Source organism: Magallana gigas, chromosome 9 (assembly GCF_963853765.1).
Source record: "Magallana gigas chromosome 9, xbMagGiga1.1, whole genome shotgun sequence".
Taxonomy (NCBI): Eukaryota; Metazoa; Mollusca; class Bivalvia; order Ostreida; family Ostreidae; genus Magallana; species Magallana gigas.
This window is the reverse complement of record NC_088861.1, coordinates 23,327,830-23,343,480: the sequence shown is the minus strand read 5'-3', so window position 1 is coordinate 23,343,480 and position 15,651 is coordinate 23,327,830. Positions and strand designations below refer to the sequence as shown.

At 32.8% G+C, this 15,651-nt stretch overlaps 1 protein-coding gene across 1 annotated transcript in view; it reads right to left on the bottom strand.

The window, feature by feature from the left end:
• The window catches only part of LOC117685030 (E3 ubiquitin-protein ligase rnf213-alpha), a 94,328-nt gene that overhangs the window by 23,136 nt on the left and 55,541 nt on the right, over positions 1-15,651 (bottom strand). The window contains exons 23-25 of the mRNA XM_034459217.2: positions 1,275-1,549; positions 375-495; positions 151-261 (exon numbers count right to left, since the gene is read on the bottom strand). Coding sequence (XP_034315108.2) covers positions 151-261; positions 375-495; positions 1,275-1,549 — 507 coding nt within the window. The remainder of the gene's footprint in view (positions 1-150; positions 262-374; positions 496-1,274; positions 1,550-15,651) is intronic.

Below are 15,651 nucleotides of genomic sequence, written 5' to 3'. Positions count from 1 at the left end.
AAATAATTTGGCAAAAACAATTAAAGCATACAAATAATTGGAAAATAGATCTGCGCATAATTTGATCTCCTAATGTATGATTATTTTTGATGAAGTAATTTAAGATCGGTTATTATTAAAAGAATGAAAACAAATAAAAATGAAACTTACTTCTAAAGCATTTTTTAATGATTTTTGGTCATTCCCAAATATCGATTTCAGCATTGCTTTTCTAACGTTCTGATAATTTTGTCCACATACAATAAATCTGTCTGCACACCACTTGTAAACATAGTGAGAATGATTAAAATTAATCGATACATTTATGATGAATGACAGAGTTAAACAGATAAAAAGATAAGTATAATGGATGGTAAATCTAAAACAATTCATACTTGTATTGGCTTGAGCTCAGGCATACCAATTAGTTTTCGAATTTCCTCATTATCACTCGTTCTTAATTCTTGTAAACGTTGAGCTCCAAAACGCTGATAAATGCATTTAACTATGAAAAGCCTTCAAATGAAAAATTAAAGAAACATCATCTCTAAATGTTATATACAAACTACATGTATCTAAATGATTGCCGTTCATCAGATTAACAAAGATAAACTAAAATACAGAATCGCCGCTTTGATGCAGTCTAACTACTTTTAGATATAGTTTGCATATTGCTTACAAAGTTTTTTGAATAATACAGAGGACTTTTTATCTCTTTATTTTTCAAATGATTACAATATAAATCTTATTTTTCATTTTAAAGAGTTTCCAAGGACATTGATGCTACATGTAGGATCGAAAGAGAGTGATGAATATATACTACAAAAAGAGCATTGATAAAACATGTTTCGACTGAACCTTGCATTACTTTCAAAAGATTTATAATTGTATAATAACAGCAAAACTCAATTTTCTTCATTAAAATTTGTAATAAATTCAAATTGAATAATCGACACCGGGAAACGTTTAGGTAGAAAATCAAATAACATGATAAACCAAATACTAGTAATTTGCCACAAAGTAAATGAAACATAAAATAATTAAATAATAATAATTAACAGCTACATTATTTATTTTAATAGCCTAGGGTGTCGTCACATTCATTCATGAAAGACACAAATAAGTAGATATTTTTTTGATAATAGAACATACCCTTTGCTTAAATACAGAATAAAATATTTATATAATAAATAGCACTTTATCCAGTTTTGAGATTTTCATTAAAAATGAAATAAATTTGTTTGATATGTATAAGTATTACATGTTATACATTCTCTTTTAAAAAGCAACCACACCTTGGAAATGTCGATCCGCAATCGGTACAAAATCGCTGAGCCACAGTCAAAATATCAATGCAATCTTTGATTTCTTCTTCTTCAAGTGTTTGTTCATGTAACGCAAGTTTTATCAAACAATTGGCTGCTTCAGATAAACCAAATCTACTCTCGGAAAGACATATTAACTTTGGAATTCCGAAAGTTGTAGTCTTCATTTTCTGCACATTCTTCGCAAGTACTTCTGAAGCTGTAGATGGTTGTGGGTTCATCATATATTTATGCATGAATGAATCCTTTAAACATTAAAAAAAAGCCAGTTTAAATTTCTGTTCACAGAACATTTTGTAGTTTTATCAACATCATATGACAAATCAATATCTAGGACCATGTCTTAAAATTTCGACAAGGAAAAAAATAAGAAACAATTTTTATCAATCATTAGTAAAACACCAAAAATACTATAATGGAAAAGTGGAATGCTGCACAAATATTAAAAATGTTTAGATAATCTAAAATATGAGTTCACTGTTAATATAAAAAATACGAGAAACTATTGAATTTTTTTTTATTAGTAAGACACTTTAGAGATTTAATTTCGATTTAAATAGGCCGATTCTAATTATTTCTACCCTAGATATTTTAATAAAATTTCCTGCATGCAATTCTGCTGCTATAGCAATTGTTTTAAGAAAAAAAAATTATCTAAAAATAAAATCACATCTAAGTATAACATCTCAAAATAATACTTTAAAGAATGATAATTAATATTTCTGTATCACATTCTATATACATCTGAACTTATATAACTTATCTAAATAACCGGTTGTAAAACACAAAATGAACTTTTGAAAGATGCTGTTTTCGATTGTATATCAAATTTTATTATATTTTATAACGATGGTTTATTTAAATTGTTCCAACAGTTTTTCAATCACAAAAAAATCATTATAAAATCATAAAGTAAAATATCAAGATACAAAATCAACCGCTATTCAACTGACTGTAGAAATCTTAAACACTATTGTAAAACACGATTGTCACAAAGACACGGCAACATGTTTGAGAACTAGCTAACAATTCCGTTGCTTCCCGACACAGCTTAAAGTCCTGTTCTGTAGAGCTTTAACCGGAGAGTTGTATCGGAAGACCATTCGAGTCGTTTACAGAGTGACAACTGTCAGCTGAAGAATGACAAGTTGGCTGTATATATATTATTCATACTCTTACTAATTAGTCTAATCTTGCTTTTTGTCTACTGGGTACTATCAAATCACTGATTGGTAAAAAAAAAAGACATCTGTTTTGTTAAGCACATGATAGATGTTAACTTTGAAGTAAAATCATTACAATGAGAGACAATTCTGTAAATTTGCTAATCTTTTAAGCGATATATAATTTTAAAAAAAACCTAAATTCTATTGCAAAACAAATTTTAAATAACATGGTAACTCTTATAACGGTTTCATTCAATCGTCGAGGCGGGTATAACTGTTTGTACGTACAGATAGTGTATAATATGCAGCTGAATACACAGAAGCCATCGGGAAACAAAACCAAGCAGCTTGAAATTTTATTCAATGAGATCAGTTTGAGAATATAAGAGGCCTACGGGTCTTAACGGTCACCTAAGTACCAAAGTCCTTTTAAAGTCTAGACTCTATTCCGAAACTCATCTTACTGTTACCCCCGCTTTTTGTTAATTAGCGAATGAAAAACACTACTAACCGGGAATATCAAACAACTATATCAAAGTAGATAGTTTTAATCATTAGATTTATTCAATTGTGTGACCTAGGGGAACTTCCACAAGTCGGACGGTATCCGTATTAAAAGTTTTATGAAAACCCCGAAAACTCTAAAACTGCTGAATTAACAGACACAGGGAACATTTGTATACCGATAACAAACACAGCACCTGACGTTAGAAATATTTTTTTACAATACGATTCCAAGAATTTTGACAATAAAAAGATTTGTCACGGTTGCCATTTTGATTTTTAAGACCGATTTATCTGACACGATTTTCTTCATTTGCGATTCATGCAAAATCAATATGTAAAAATAAATCCGTTCGCCACTTACTACTTTTTTGTGTAAACTTGTGCATCACCTACACGAATTACGATACAACCGTTCCTTTCATTAAAAATCATACTCCGAAAATCAGAGACATATATAACAGAAATTGTCAACTCCGCCATTAGCTTGTAAATGTCACGGGACCAACCTTTTTTTGAGAACTACAAGTGCAACAGCAATCTTGTATAAGTCATTAAATTTGAACCTGATAGTGAACATGAACCTGTAAATATTTTATGCATGTTTTATTTATGAAATATTTACAAAAGCTCTTTATTTAGTTTTTAAATTACTTTTTGGGAGTTGATTTTTAATCAACTCTCCTATGCAGTTACTCTGGCAAACCGAAAGTGAAACAGTGTTTGGACCTAAGCACAAATCATCACCGTTGACAAGATTTAGTTCTTGAAAATAATCGATAAATTCGATGTAAAATATCTTGAAGTATTTGTTTTTAAGAAACTTATTTATGAATACCTTGAAAATGGTCAAATGTTAAATAGTACGAACTCTTTAGATATTTTTTGCAGTCGTATGTATTCATACGCCAGAGTTCAAAACAGTTTCGTTCAACCATCGGCTGTCTCCGTAAATCTCCGACAAGCAGAGAGTTATTCTATATTAAGAGGTCGCGTCATCAAGCTATCACTCGGCCTGGTGTACACATTCTCTTGCTTGTTGGAGATGAACGGAGACAGCCGAGCATCTGGTTGAACGAGACTAGAGTTCATTTTTGCTTTGATCCATACAATGTTTTGAATATTTCGATTACTTATACATAGTTTGATGGAATCGATTCTATCTTTAATCATTACACAACACGATTCATACCGGGTTTTTCTTAAAATTCTTGTCGGAAAAGTCCGAGAATTCATATTATAAAAATGTGCGTAATTCAAATACATATTTTAAAGTACTTGCCAACTGAAGTAACATATCATTGATTTTTAAGTGAATAATAATCGATAAAATCAACTCCCGTCAGTACTTCAGTACTTTGATTTCAAACTTATTGACTTTACTCATGTAATGGTAATGTAATGCATTACTTCAAGAAAATTTAGTAATGGTAATGGTTATAAAGGTCTTCCGTTTCCAACGGAAGACCTTGTACTGATTCTCTTGGAAATTCTTCATTATTATTAAGGTCTTCCGTTTCCAACGGAAGACCTTGTACTGATTCTGTTGGAAATTTTTCATTATTATTTTTCTTCTTCTTTTTCTTCTAGACGTTTCTTTAAACTGTAATATCTCGCTTGTTTGTCATCAGATTTTATTCAAGTTTTCAGGGTTTATTGGAAATGACAATAGCTTATTATCGCACAAAATATTGTGAAATCGCTACTTCCAGTTTTGAGTTATTCCCCTTTGAATATTTTTTTAGTGGGTCTCGTGTACCTGCAAAGGCTCTGAGTTGATCCGTAGCAAGTACTTTTAATTTATAAATCTTTAATGTAGACACCTTGAACGTTGTCCTCCTAGTTTTACATGTTTGATTAACCAACGTATACTTCTTAAAAACTTACATCGAAATTTGTGTTTCAAAAAATGTAAAATTTTGCTTATATCTTTGCTCAATAACTTTTTAGTTGTAAATTTTTTCTAGACACATATAGAGCAAAAGTTGTGCAGAATATTATGAGCTTTCATTTGATACCATAAAAAAGGGGCTAGCCCCTAAAATGAGGGGTCTAGATCCCTTAAAAGTCTTTGCTTAATAACTCTAAAACGGTAAATTTTTCGATATGGGCGTCGCTGCAAAAAATGTTGTTTGTGACTTTATTGAGCTCATAAAAATGTTTTTGTGTTCGGGTAGTGCATAATATGAGGGTAAATAGTAATACGCGTTGACCAGTACTCGCGGCAATTTGGCCAAGTTAACGAAACTCTCCCTCGCCCGCGGCCGAGAAAATCGGTCACCATGGTCGCGGCTGGGCTACCTAGCGGTCAGCGGTTATCTAATACACGGGAGTTGTGTCTCTCATATATGAGTTTATTTAGCCGCGAACTCAAGAATTGTTTTAGTTTTGATTACACATAAAAGTTTGTGGACTAAACGATTGGGTATCAATTAAGAAATTGTTCAGTTAATTAATAAAAACAATGTCATTCTCAATCTAAAGCAACATCAGACATAGATCAATTGTAGGTTTTAAGTTAAAAATAAAGAACTTCTATTTGATAGAATATGGTCATTATACTGCAAACTTTTCAAATCTTCCTGGGTTCTTAGCTGTGCGTGTCTGTGCGTTGTACCTTAACGTAATCTATCCTTCGTCCACGGCCGAGGAGATCAGCCACGGCTGCACTACCTAGCGGTAAGCGGTTATCTAATACACAAGATTCGCACACCGCGACGCACACTTAGATGAATATGAACGTGTTTGAGTTTATATAGCCGTAAATACAATAACTGTTTTAATTTTATGTTATAAAAGTTTGTCCATCTTGTATTTATTTAATTAAACATTTGACTGTAAATGAATATTAATGAACGATATTACTCCAAATCGGAAACATCGTCAGACCTAAATTAATGGTTGGTTTGTATATCTAATTAAAGAGGGGGAGGGGGGGGGGACAGCTAACTTCAATTTGACTCTTCATTTCCTTATTTTCATATCAATTTTTTACTTACTTCCAAAAAAGTGGGGGGGGGGGCAACTGCAATATAATTCATTTTTTTATATGTAAATTTTAAAAAATTTGTTGAAGCAAGAAAAAATTGGGTGGGGGCCTCGCCCCCCCCTGATGCTACGTGCCTGGAATGTGGCTAATAAATTAACCTGTTGAACACGCTAAACTTCTATAGTTATGAACAGAATAATTCATAATATATAATAATTAAAAGTTCAAAGTCAAAGGAAATTTTGTTCTTGGGAAATACGACTACATTATGCAATGCAGTCGATTGCCATAGAAATCATCAAAGTACTGCAAATGTCGACAGACTTCTTATTTCTTTAAAAGACCATGATAGTTCACTTGACTTGCAGACTATAATATAGCGACATATCTGCCTCCCAAAAATATATGCGCTTCACAAAGTTACACTTAAGTGCGTTATTGGGGATTTTATTTATTGCTAATTGTATGAAAATTGATAAAAAAAAAAACCCTTTTAATTGAAGTTGTGTACTATGAGGTTGTAATGCAACTTCATTTACTTACAAGGTTAGCTACAGCCAGTGGAATACTAATTTTAGGTGAACAATGAATACCCAATATATTAGAATACAAAATAAATAGTTTCCAGAACTATAATACTATGCATGTGTATATGAAGGTTGCACCCTCATTTGTATGGCTGTAGGTGAGGAGGTAAAGGTGTATCGATGTACATACAGTGTATGACTGCACATACGAATTCCGGACCGTGGCTACTGACGATACTCATGATAGTCTATTAATACATCAATGCACAGTTTGATCTAGAAACTGACCAGTTTCATAACTTCTTCGAATTTATCTAACACGGGCTGTCTTATTCCTTCCCAGAATTCCAATTTACCCAAGCGCAATTGAAGTTTTTTTCAATTAAATTAGTCAACCCACTGACATAAAAATAAGGATTTTGCACATTATTACATCGTCAAGAGAAGTAATATTCATTTCTGTTAATAAGGTTATTTAATTCACGTTACATAGCGGTGTCTCTATGAAACAGCACGTGTAAAATTTAGATGGTCGCTTTTGCATAAATTCTCCCGCTGATCTTTTTTTTCTCGCTGATTATATATTATTTTGAATGTCCAAGTCTACTCGTATCATATATATTATAACAATGCTTGCTACCCTTTGAAAATTTAACTCGCCATTAAACATCTCATGTTTTAAAGAATTTTTGAAACGATTACACAAACTGTGTTCGACAAATAGTTTTCCTAAAACAGTTTCTTCCTTTCTGTTTTAAAACACGTTTTATATACAGGCTTTCAATCAAAACACGTTTTTATAACAAAAGCAGAACTGAAAGTTTAGTCATTATAATCGTTTGACACCATATCAAATATATTTTCAACCCGCAGCAACAACGGAAGACCTACTCGTGGCTTTGCCACGAGCTCTGCTCTAGTTTTTCTTCTTCTTTTTCTTCTAGACGTTTCTTTAAACTGTAATATCTCGCTTGTTTGTCATTAGATTTTATTCAAATTTTCAGGGTTTATTGGAAATGACAATAGCTTACTATAGCACAAAATATTGTGAAATAGCTACTTCCGGTTTTGAGTTATTACCCTTTGAATATTTTTTAGTGGGTCTCGTGTACCTGCAAAGGCTCCGAGTTCATCCGTAGCAAGTAGTTTTAATTTACAAATCTTTAATGTAGACTTCTTGAACGTTGTCCTCCTAGTTTTACATGTTTTATTTACCCACATTTACTTCTTTAAAAATTACAGCGAAATTTATGTTTCAAAAAATGTTAAATTTTGCTTATATCTTTACTCAATCACTTTTTAGTTGTAATTTTTTGCTAGTCACATGTAGAACAAAAGTTGTGCAGAATATTACGAGCTTTCATTTGATACCATAAAAAAGGGGCTAGCCCCTAAAATGAGGGGTCTAGATCCCTTAAAAGTCTTTGCCTCATAACTCTAAAACGGTAAATTTTTCGATATGGGCGTCGCTGCAAAAAATGTTGTTTGTGACTTTATTGATCTCATAAAACTTTTTTTATGTTCGGATATTGCATAATATGAGGGTAAATAGTAATACCTGTTGACCAGTACTCGAGGCAATCTGGCAAAGTTTACGAAACTCTCCCTCGCCCGCAGCCGAGAAAATCGGTCAATATGGTCGCGGCTGGGCTACCTAGCGGTCAGCGGTTATCCAATACACGAGAGTTGCGTCACTCAAATGTGAGTTTATTTAGCCGCAAACTCAAGAATTGTTTTAGTTTTGATTACACATAAACGTTTATGGACTAAATGATTAGGTGTCAATTAAGAAATCGTTCAGTTAATTAATAAAATCAATGTCATTCTCATATTCTAAGCAATATCAGACATAGATCAATTGTGGTTTTCAAGTTTAAAATAAAGAACTTCTATTTAATAGAAAATGGTCATTATACTGCAAACTTTTCAAATCGTCCTGGGTTAAGAGCTGTGCGTGTCTGTGCGTTGTACCTTTACGTAATCTTTCCTTCGTCCACGGCCAAGGAGATCAGCCGCGGCTGCACTACCTAGCGGTAAGCGGTTATCTAATACACATGTTTCGCACACCGCGACGCACACTTAGATGAATATGAACGTGTTTGAGTTTATAAAGCCGTAAATACAAGAACTGTTTTAAATTTATGTTATAAAAGTTTGTCCATCTTGTATTTATTTTATTACAAATTTGAGTTTAAGTGAATATTAATGAATGATATTACTCCAAATCGGAAACATCGTCAGACATAAATTAATGGTTTGTTTGTATATCTAAAAAAAATTACCCCCCCCCCCCCCAAATATTAAATGATGATCATCCCTCGCACATGGCCGAGGAGATCTAGCGCGAGTGGACAAGTGATCCGCGGTCGGCTCGTGTTCTTTTACATGTACCTTATCACGCGTTCATGTTTCATATTTTGCATGGACAGAACTATATTTTATTATGTCTTCAACTATTATTTAGGTTTAAGATGAAAAGATGAATTTATTTTAATTGTACAGTTGATTAAGCATTGATTTGATTATACGATAGCGTACAAGGTAGTTTAAAAATCAAATCAAATTATAATCAAAGTTCCATGTTACATGTTTGCGGTAGCTGCTAGCACGATAAAAGAATGTCCTGAATTGTCCTGAATTGAGGCATTTGATGATTATTTTAAAGAATATTCACATGAGTTTTAAACAACTTGAGATTAGGTTATATCGTTCACATATTAATCACTCGGTAGTTTTTTTCTACATGGTTGTTCGTTTCAGCATGGAAGCGAACTCATTGCTGCGCCCCCCCCCCCTCCCTCCTCCCGCCCCGCTGACAAATCCTTGCGCTGGATTTTTTTTAAATTGGGGAAAAAATATTCAGATCTGTCGAAAATCATTTTTGGTGACTTCTTCTTATGTGTAACATTTTCTTCTCAACGTGTTTCATTTTCCCACCCGTTTGTTTATTCGGTCAGTCTGTGTTAATTCAATCGCCACGTGCGACCGAAAATCTTGTGTCGCTTCTCAGAACATATGTAATTGAGTAACAGTTGAAAAGGTGCTTTTATAAACAATAAGACTATTATTCGAAGTCAATCATCTTCACATTGAAGATGTGAAATCGTAACCTGAGAATGTGGCTAATAAATAAACCTGTTAAACACGCTTAACTTCTATAGTTATGAACAGAATAATTCATAATGTATTATAATTAAAAGTTTGAAGTCAAAGGGAATATTGTTCTTGGGAAATACGACTACATTATGCAATGCAGTCGATTGCCATATAAATCATCAAAGTACTGCAAGTGTTGACAGATTTGAAAGACCATGATAATTCACTTGACTTGCAGACTATAGCGACATATCTGCCTCCCAAAAATATATGCGCTTCTCAAAGTTACACTTAAGTGAGATAGATGTGCGTTATTGGGGATTTTATTTATTGCTTATTGATTGAAAATTGATAAAAAAAAACAACTTTTAATTGAAGTTGTGTATTATGAGGTTGTAATGCAACTTAATTTACTTACAAGGTTAGCTACAGCCAGTGGAATACTAATTTTAGCTGAACAATGAATACCCAATATATTAAAATACAAGATAAATAATTTCCAGAACTATAACACTATGCATGTGTATATGAAGGTTGCACCCTGATTTGTAGTATGGCTGTAGGTGGGGAGGTAGAGGTGTATCGATGTACATACAATGTATGACTGCACATACGGATTCCGGACCGTGGGTACAGACGATACCCATTATAGTCCTTTAATACATCAATGCGCAGTTTGACCTAGAAACTGACCAGTTTCATAACTTTTTCGAATTTCTCTAACACGGACTGTCTAATTCCTTTCCAGAATTCCAATTTACGCAAGCGCAATTGATTTTTTTTTTTCAATTTAATTAGTCAACCCACTGACATAAAAGAAGGATTTTGAATATTATTACATTGTCGAGAGAAGTAATATTCATTTCTGTAAATAAGGTTATTTAATTCACGTTACATAGCGGTGTCTCTATGAAACAGCACCATCTGGTGTAAAATTTAGATGCTCGCTTTTGCATAAATTCTCCCGCTGATCTTCTTTTTTTTAGCTGATTATATATTATTTTGAATGTCTAAGTCTACTCGTATGATTAAATAATATCAGACGACACACATTTCCCTGTAGAAAAGTTCAGAGAAGCCATCAATTTTGACTAATTACTAATTTTATCAGCACGTAATAATTCTAAACTTGCACATTGTCTTCAAAAATTTAGAAAGATTTAAATAAAGAAGTTATCCCATTGAAAAGGTTACGTGTTTTGTAGGAGGGTTCGGTTTAAAAAAAAAATACAATTCATGATATGAATCATGAGTACATACTGTTTATAACAATGCTTGCTACCCTTTGAAAATTTAACTCGCCATTAAGCATCTCATTTTTTAAAGAATTTTTGAAACGATAACACAAACTGTGTTCGACAAATAGTTTTCCTAAAACATGTTCTTCCTTTCTTTTTCAAAACACGTTTTATATACAGGCTTTCAATCACAACACGTTTTTATAACAAAAGCAGAACTGAAAGTTTAGTCATTATAATATTTTGACACCATATCACATATATTTTCAACCCGCAGCAACAACGGAAGACCTACTCGTGGCTTTGCCACGAGCTCTGCTCTAGTTTAATGCCCTAATTCATAAAGTAATGGTAATGTAATGCATTATTTTACAATGTAATTAACCCCAAGCCTGATTCCAAATAAGCCTTAAAACATGAACATTAATATTTAACTTGGATCTTCAATCGATAAGATTGTACATATTATATGACGTATAAGTCTTCCAAAATGTATAATCTATTATAGATTTTGCTTATAATGCATTGTTTAAAATTTAAATTCAGTTTAATCAACTAAAAAGCCAACGAACGAGAAGGCAAATTCAGACTTGTTTTTATTTTCTTTGTGCAAAATCCCTTTAGAGACGAACAACAGTCATACATGTACCGCAAGTAGACTGGAAGCCAATGAAACCCTTATTTAATTTGTAAAACATCTGTGTATAACCCGTCCAGATTTTAAACTCGTCTTGCGCATGAAGTTTGGAAGTATCAAGGTGAAAGATTGTCAAAATGAAATTCACAATTTTTCAAAAATATAACATTGCGTTTGGGAACTTTAATTTCGATTCCACCATCAACCTTTTCTATTGATTAATGAGCTCGTACACAAACTTAATTGTCAATGGCGCTGTGCATTCAGTTACGTAACTCATTCCACATTTTAACCAGAGCAAGAATATTTTGATCTATGAAACTATTTGTTTAATTTCTAAATAGAATTTTTTTTATACACAGAGGACTTAAACAGATTAAATGCGTGTTTTCATAATATATATATATATACTGAAATGCATGAAAACTTTCTACACTATTTTCTTACGCGTAGACTCAATTTATGTGTTCTACGCGTACCTTCCGGTTTGAGACTTGACAGTAAACCAATAGACAGGGTCACGTGACCCCCCTAAAGAGGGAGGAAAAAAAGTCGGATGGAACCTTCTTAAAATAAGGCAGCAGTAAGCTACTAGGCTATCTGAGTGACTCAAGTGACCTAAAAAAATATTTTGTCTATTATACGGTAATATTTGTCACCAACATAATTAAAAAAAATTCTCAACGCTTTTCTGATTTCACAATTAAAGAACAGTATACCAAAACATTATGTACATAATAACAATGCATTTAAAAAACCTCCTACTTACGACTAAAAGTAGAGAAGAAAACGTCATAAAATTTAATACATTTTCACTTTGTGACTAAATTGGTTCTAACCAATGATCCTGAACTCCTGAGACAGGAATAATAAATTTCACAATTTACTCAGAGAGCTTCTTAAGTACATGTAGCATAACTACGCATTCAATTCATACCTATTGCTGGGGATACAGACAAGATAAAATACATTTTCACTATATGGTCATATTGACATGCCCGAGCTTCTGAACCCCCCGATACAGGGTCAATTTTTTTTTTAAGTTTTGTTAGAAGACTTCAGGAATACCATAACCATGCATTTAGTTTTTCTTGAGTATATATATATATCTTTGTTTAATTGTCGGGTCTTTTTTGAGCTGTTGGGTCATCGACCCAACAATTATAGACCCAACAATTAATCGTAGCTTTATTTCCTTACAGTCGGAAACATTTGTAAAATGAACTGTTTGTCTGTAACCTGAACTGTTGGGCCTTAATTTCCCGTGAGGGTCACATATTGTCATTGTCTAATCAGAAGTCGCGTGAAAATGGCGCGAAATTAGATGCGGAATGAACCGAAATTCACCGAAGACCCACGAAGTGGTTGCAACTATTATGCAGAGGTATATATACATTTTTACATTTACACTGCTTTTATAGGGTCCAATGAATTAATTTTGTAATATAAATATGAGCACTATCAAAGATTAATATATATTTGAAAGGTTTTATGTTAATGCTTAAGAAACTTTCGTTTTTTATTGGAGTTCGAAATTCCTCTGCCAAACTGAATTGTTTTGACTATACCTAAAAAGTACAGAAACAATTAAGGATTTTAAAAGTGTTAAGGTTATATTCTCTATTCTTTATAACATTTGAGTGTAGTGCCTGTATGAACCGAACCAGGTCCGTAGGAAAGAATTTCACTTTGGAAGGGGGAGGGGGGTGGGGGCACAAAATTCCTTGACTGACAAAAAAAAATAAACCCCCCAAAAAGAAGGTCGTCAGATGTTATTATTGAGGGGGCACAAGCATATAATAGCTAATGTTTTCTATCGGCACAAGAGACTAACCTAGACCCAAAATGTAGTGACACTTCACTTTTCTTTCAAAGCAAATTAAAAAGAAGTTTTGAAGATCAGGGAGATATGATGCACAAATCCACTAGCCCTGTCTAGGGCATGTGTCTCATGATTGTCTGTGTCCAGTTCATTTTGTGATCAGGCAGGTCGATTTCCAGACAGACTTGTCTGATTAGCAAGAGAATCTTTTTACCTTCGAAGAATATTGTGAATATAATTTTTTAAAAATTAATATTCCACAGAATTTTTAGCCACTAGCTGTCATGCCCGTACCAAACATTCTAACAAATGCTCATGAACAGCTCATGAACAGCTCATGAACAGCACATTAGAATCTAGTAAGAAATGTATGCAAATTAGGTAGGAATTCATTTTGCTTATGTGCAGATTGTTAGTCTCTGTTAGGGAGGAAAATACTAAGGTAAATGCACATGTACAAAAATTTGCTCTCGTGAATGCTCATGAGCAAAATTCTATTCGAATTGCTCGAGTAAGCAACCGGCTATACAGATACATTGACAGTAATTTTTTTTTCTAAGTTCAACTTTCTCACATGAGCAAGAGGTTAGGAAACTGACTTATTCAGTATATGCAGTATCAAAGTTAAATCAAAATGAAAAAAACAATTACGTCCTATTTCCTCACGTAAGCAATTGCAAAATTCTGTTGACAAGTACATTTTGACACCCCCTCCCCCACTCCGTTTTTTTTTTCGTGAACAAACTTTTTTGGGGGGTTTTTTGGGTAATGTAATATTCTTTTTTTTTCCTAAATTCAATTATCACTCAACTTACTATTTACATATGAGTATCTGACAAAACCGCTTGAAATTTCGATTTTTCGTAAGCAGTTTGTGTCTACTTTTACTTTTGTTTTAATGTAAAGTTACCTGATAGTCTGGTTCTCGCTCCCGCCCAAAACGTCTAGTTTTGAAATGATGCCATCAGGGTTCAAAAGGGTTCAGTATCTTTTCACTATAGATATTGTTAATTGACAATGGTGATCAAGAGTAAGTTGCAGACAGTAATACTGCGTTTGCCAATTGTTTAGTAAAAGCATTTTGATTACGGTAGCTAATGCACTAATGTTTTTAAGGAGTTAAACAAGCATTAACAAGAGTGAAAGCTTTTGATTGTACGTGTCATAAAAAAATAATGACCCTAAAACACAAACTTTATTGACATATATTTCTTATAAAAGAAACTTAACAAAAGAAGGTGTTAACATCAAACAATATGCATCATTTGCACTAAAGTTAGAATCTAAAATATCTGTTTTATCGGCTCCACTTGCCGATAAAACTCGGTTTGCGACTGTTAAATCAACATTAATGGTTGAAAATAGTAAATGAGAAGACTTTATTCCCTAATTGCTTTGAGTTACAAATTAATGTTAAATAATATTATCGATATATCTTTCAGCTCTTCAAAATTCTTTATATTTCTTCAGATTTGGGCAAGTTAATTAGGAATTCTGACAAATAACATTAATGGGGTTGGAAACTAGATGGATGGACAAGTGGATATATTTCATGATCAGTTCCTGGTAATATTGAGGACTGATGAAATTTTTTCTTCTCAAAAGTAGATAATGAAAATGTTGGGTCTTGAATATATTGCTGTTGGGTCTAAGACTCTTGGATATCTGTGTATGCAGCACAGTATTATTGGGTCATAAACATGTAACAGGAAGTGGCATGGAAAAGAAAATGCAAGAAGAAAATCTCCTTGTAACTCTCCTTATAACGGAAATAATATCATCCATTTTCTTGCTTTTCATTTGTGTAGTTATCTTCTATGTTAGTGTGAGGTGGACAAGGTTATTCCTTTCATGAAATACAGACATGCAGTAAAGAAAGGTATATGTATCACTATTAAATGTCTTAGTATTCTATCTATGCATTTGAATGCTTTTCCATGCCCTAATGTTCATCTGATGTATGTAAATTTTTCACATAATTGCCTAGAGCATCAGGCAAGTTAAGGATAACTTTTTCTATAGTGTGAAACTAAAGATTGAAAGCTAGACAACTAAATTTAGTGTGTGCAGATTATTATCTGCATTTTAACAACAGTTAGCAGAAACAATTTTACTGACATATCCGTGTTACCTGTTTTCCTATTTTTTTTACACTATTGGATCAGTCTGTCTCCAACAAAAGGTGTGACACAATCATTTCATGCCAAATTTGTTTGCCTTTTCCTTGAAATGTTTTATTGAATGGTTGTTAACTTGTTGATTGTTAAAAATTACCATAAGAAAAATATAATAGTTGTTGCGGATGAAATTTTAAAAGACGGGTGCATTAAATGACATGAATAACATTTCGGAAGGGTATAACATTAAC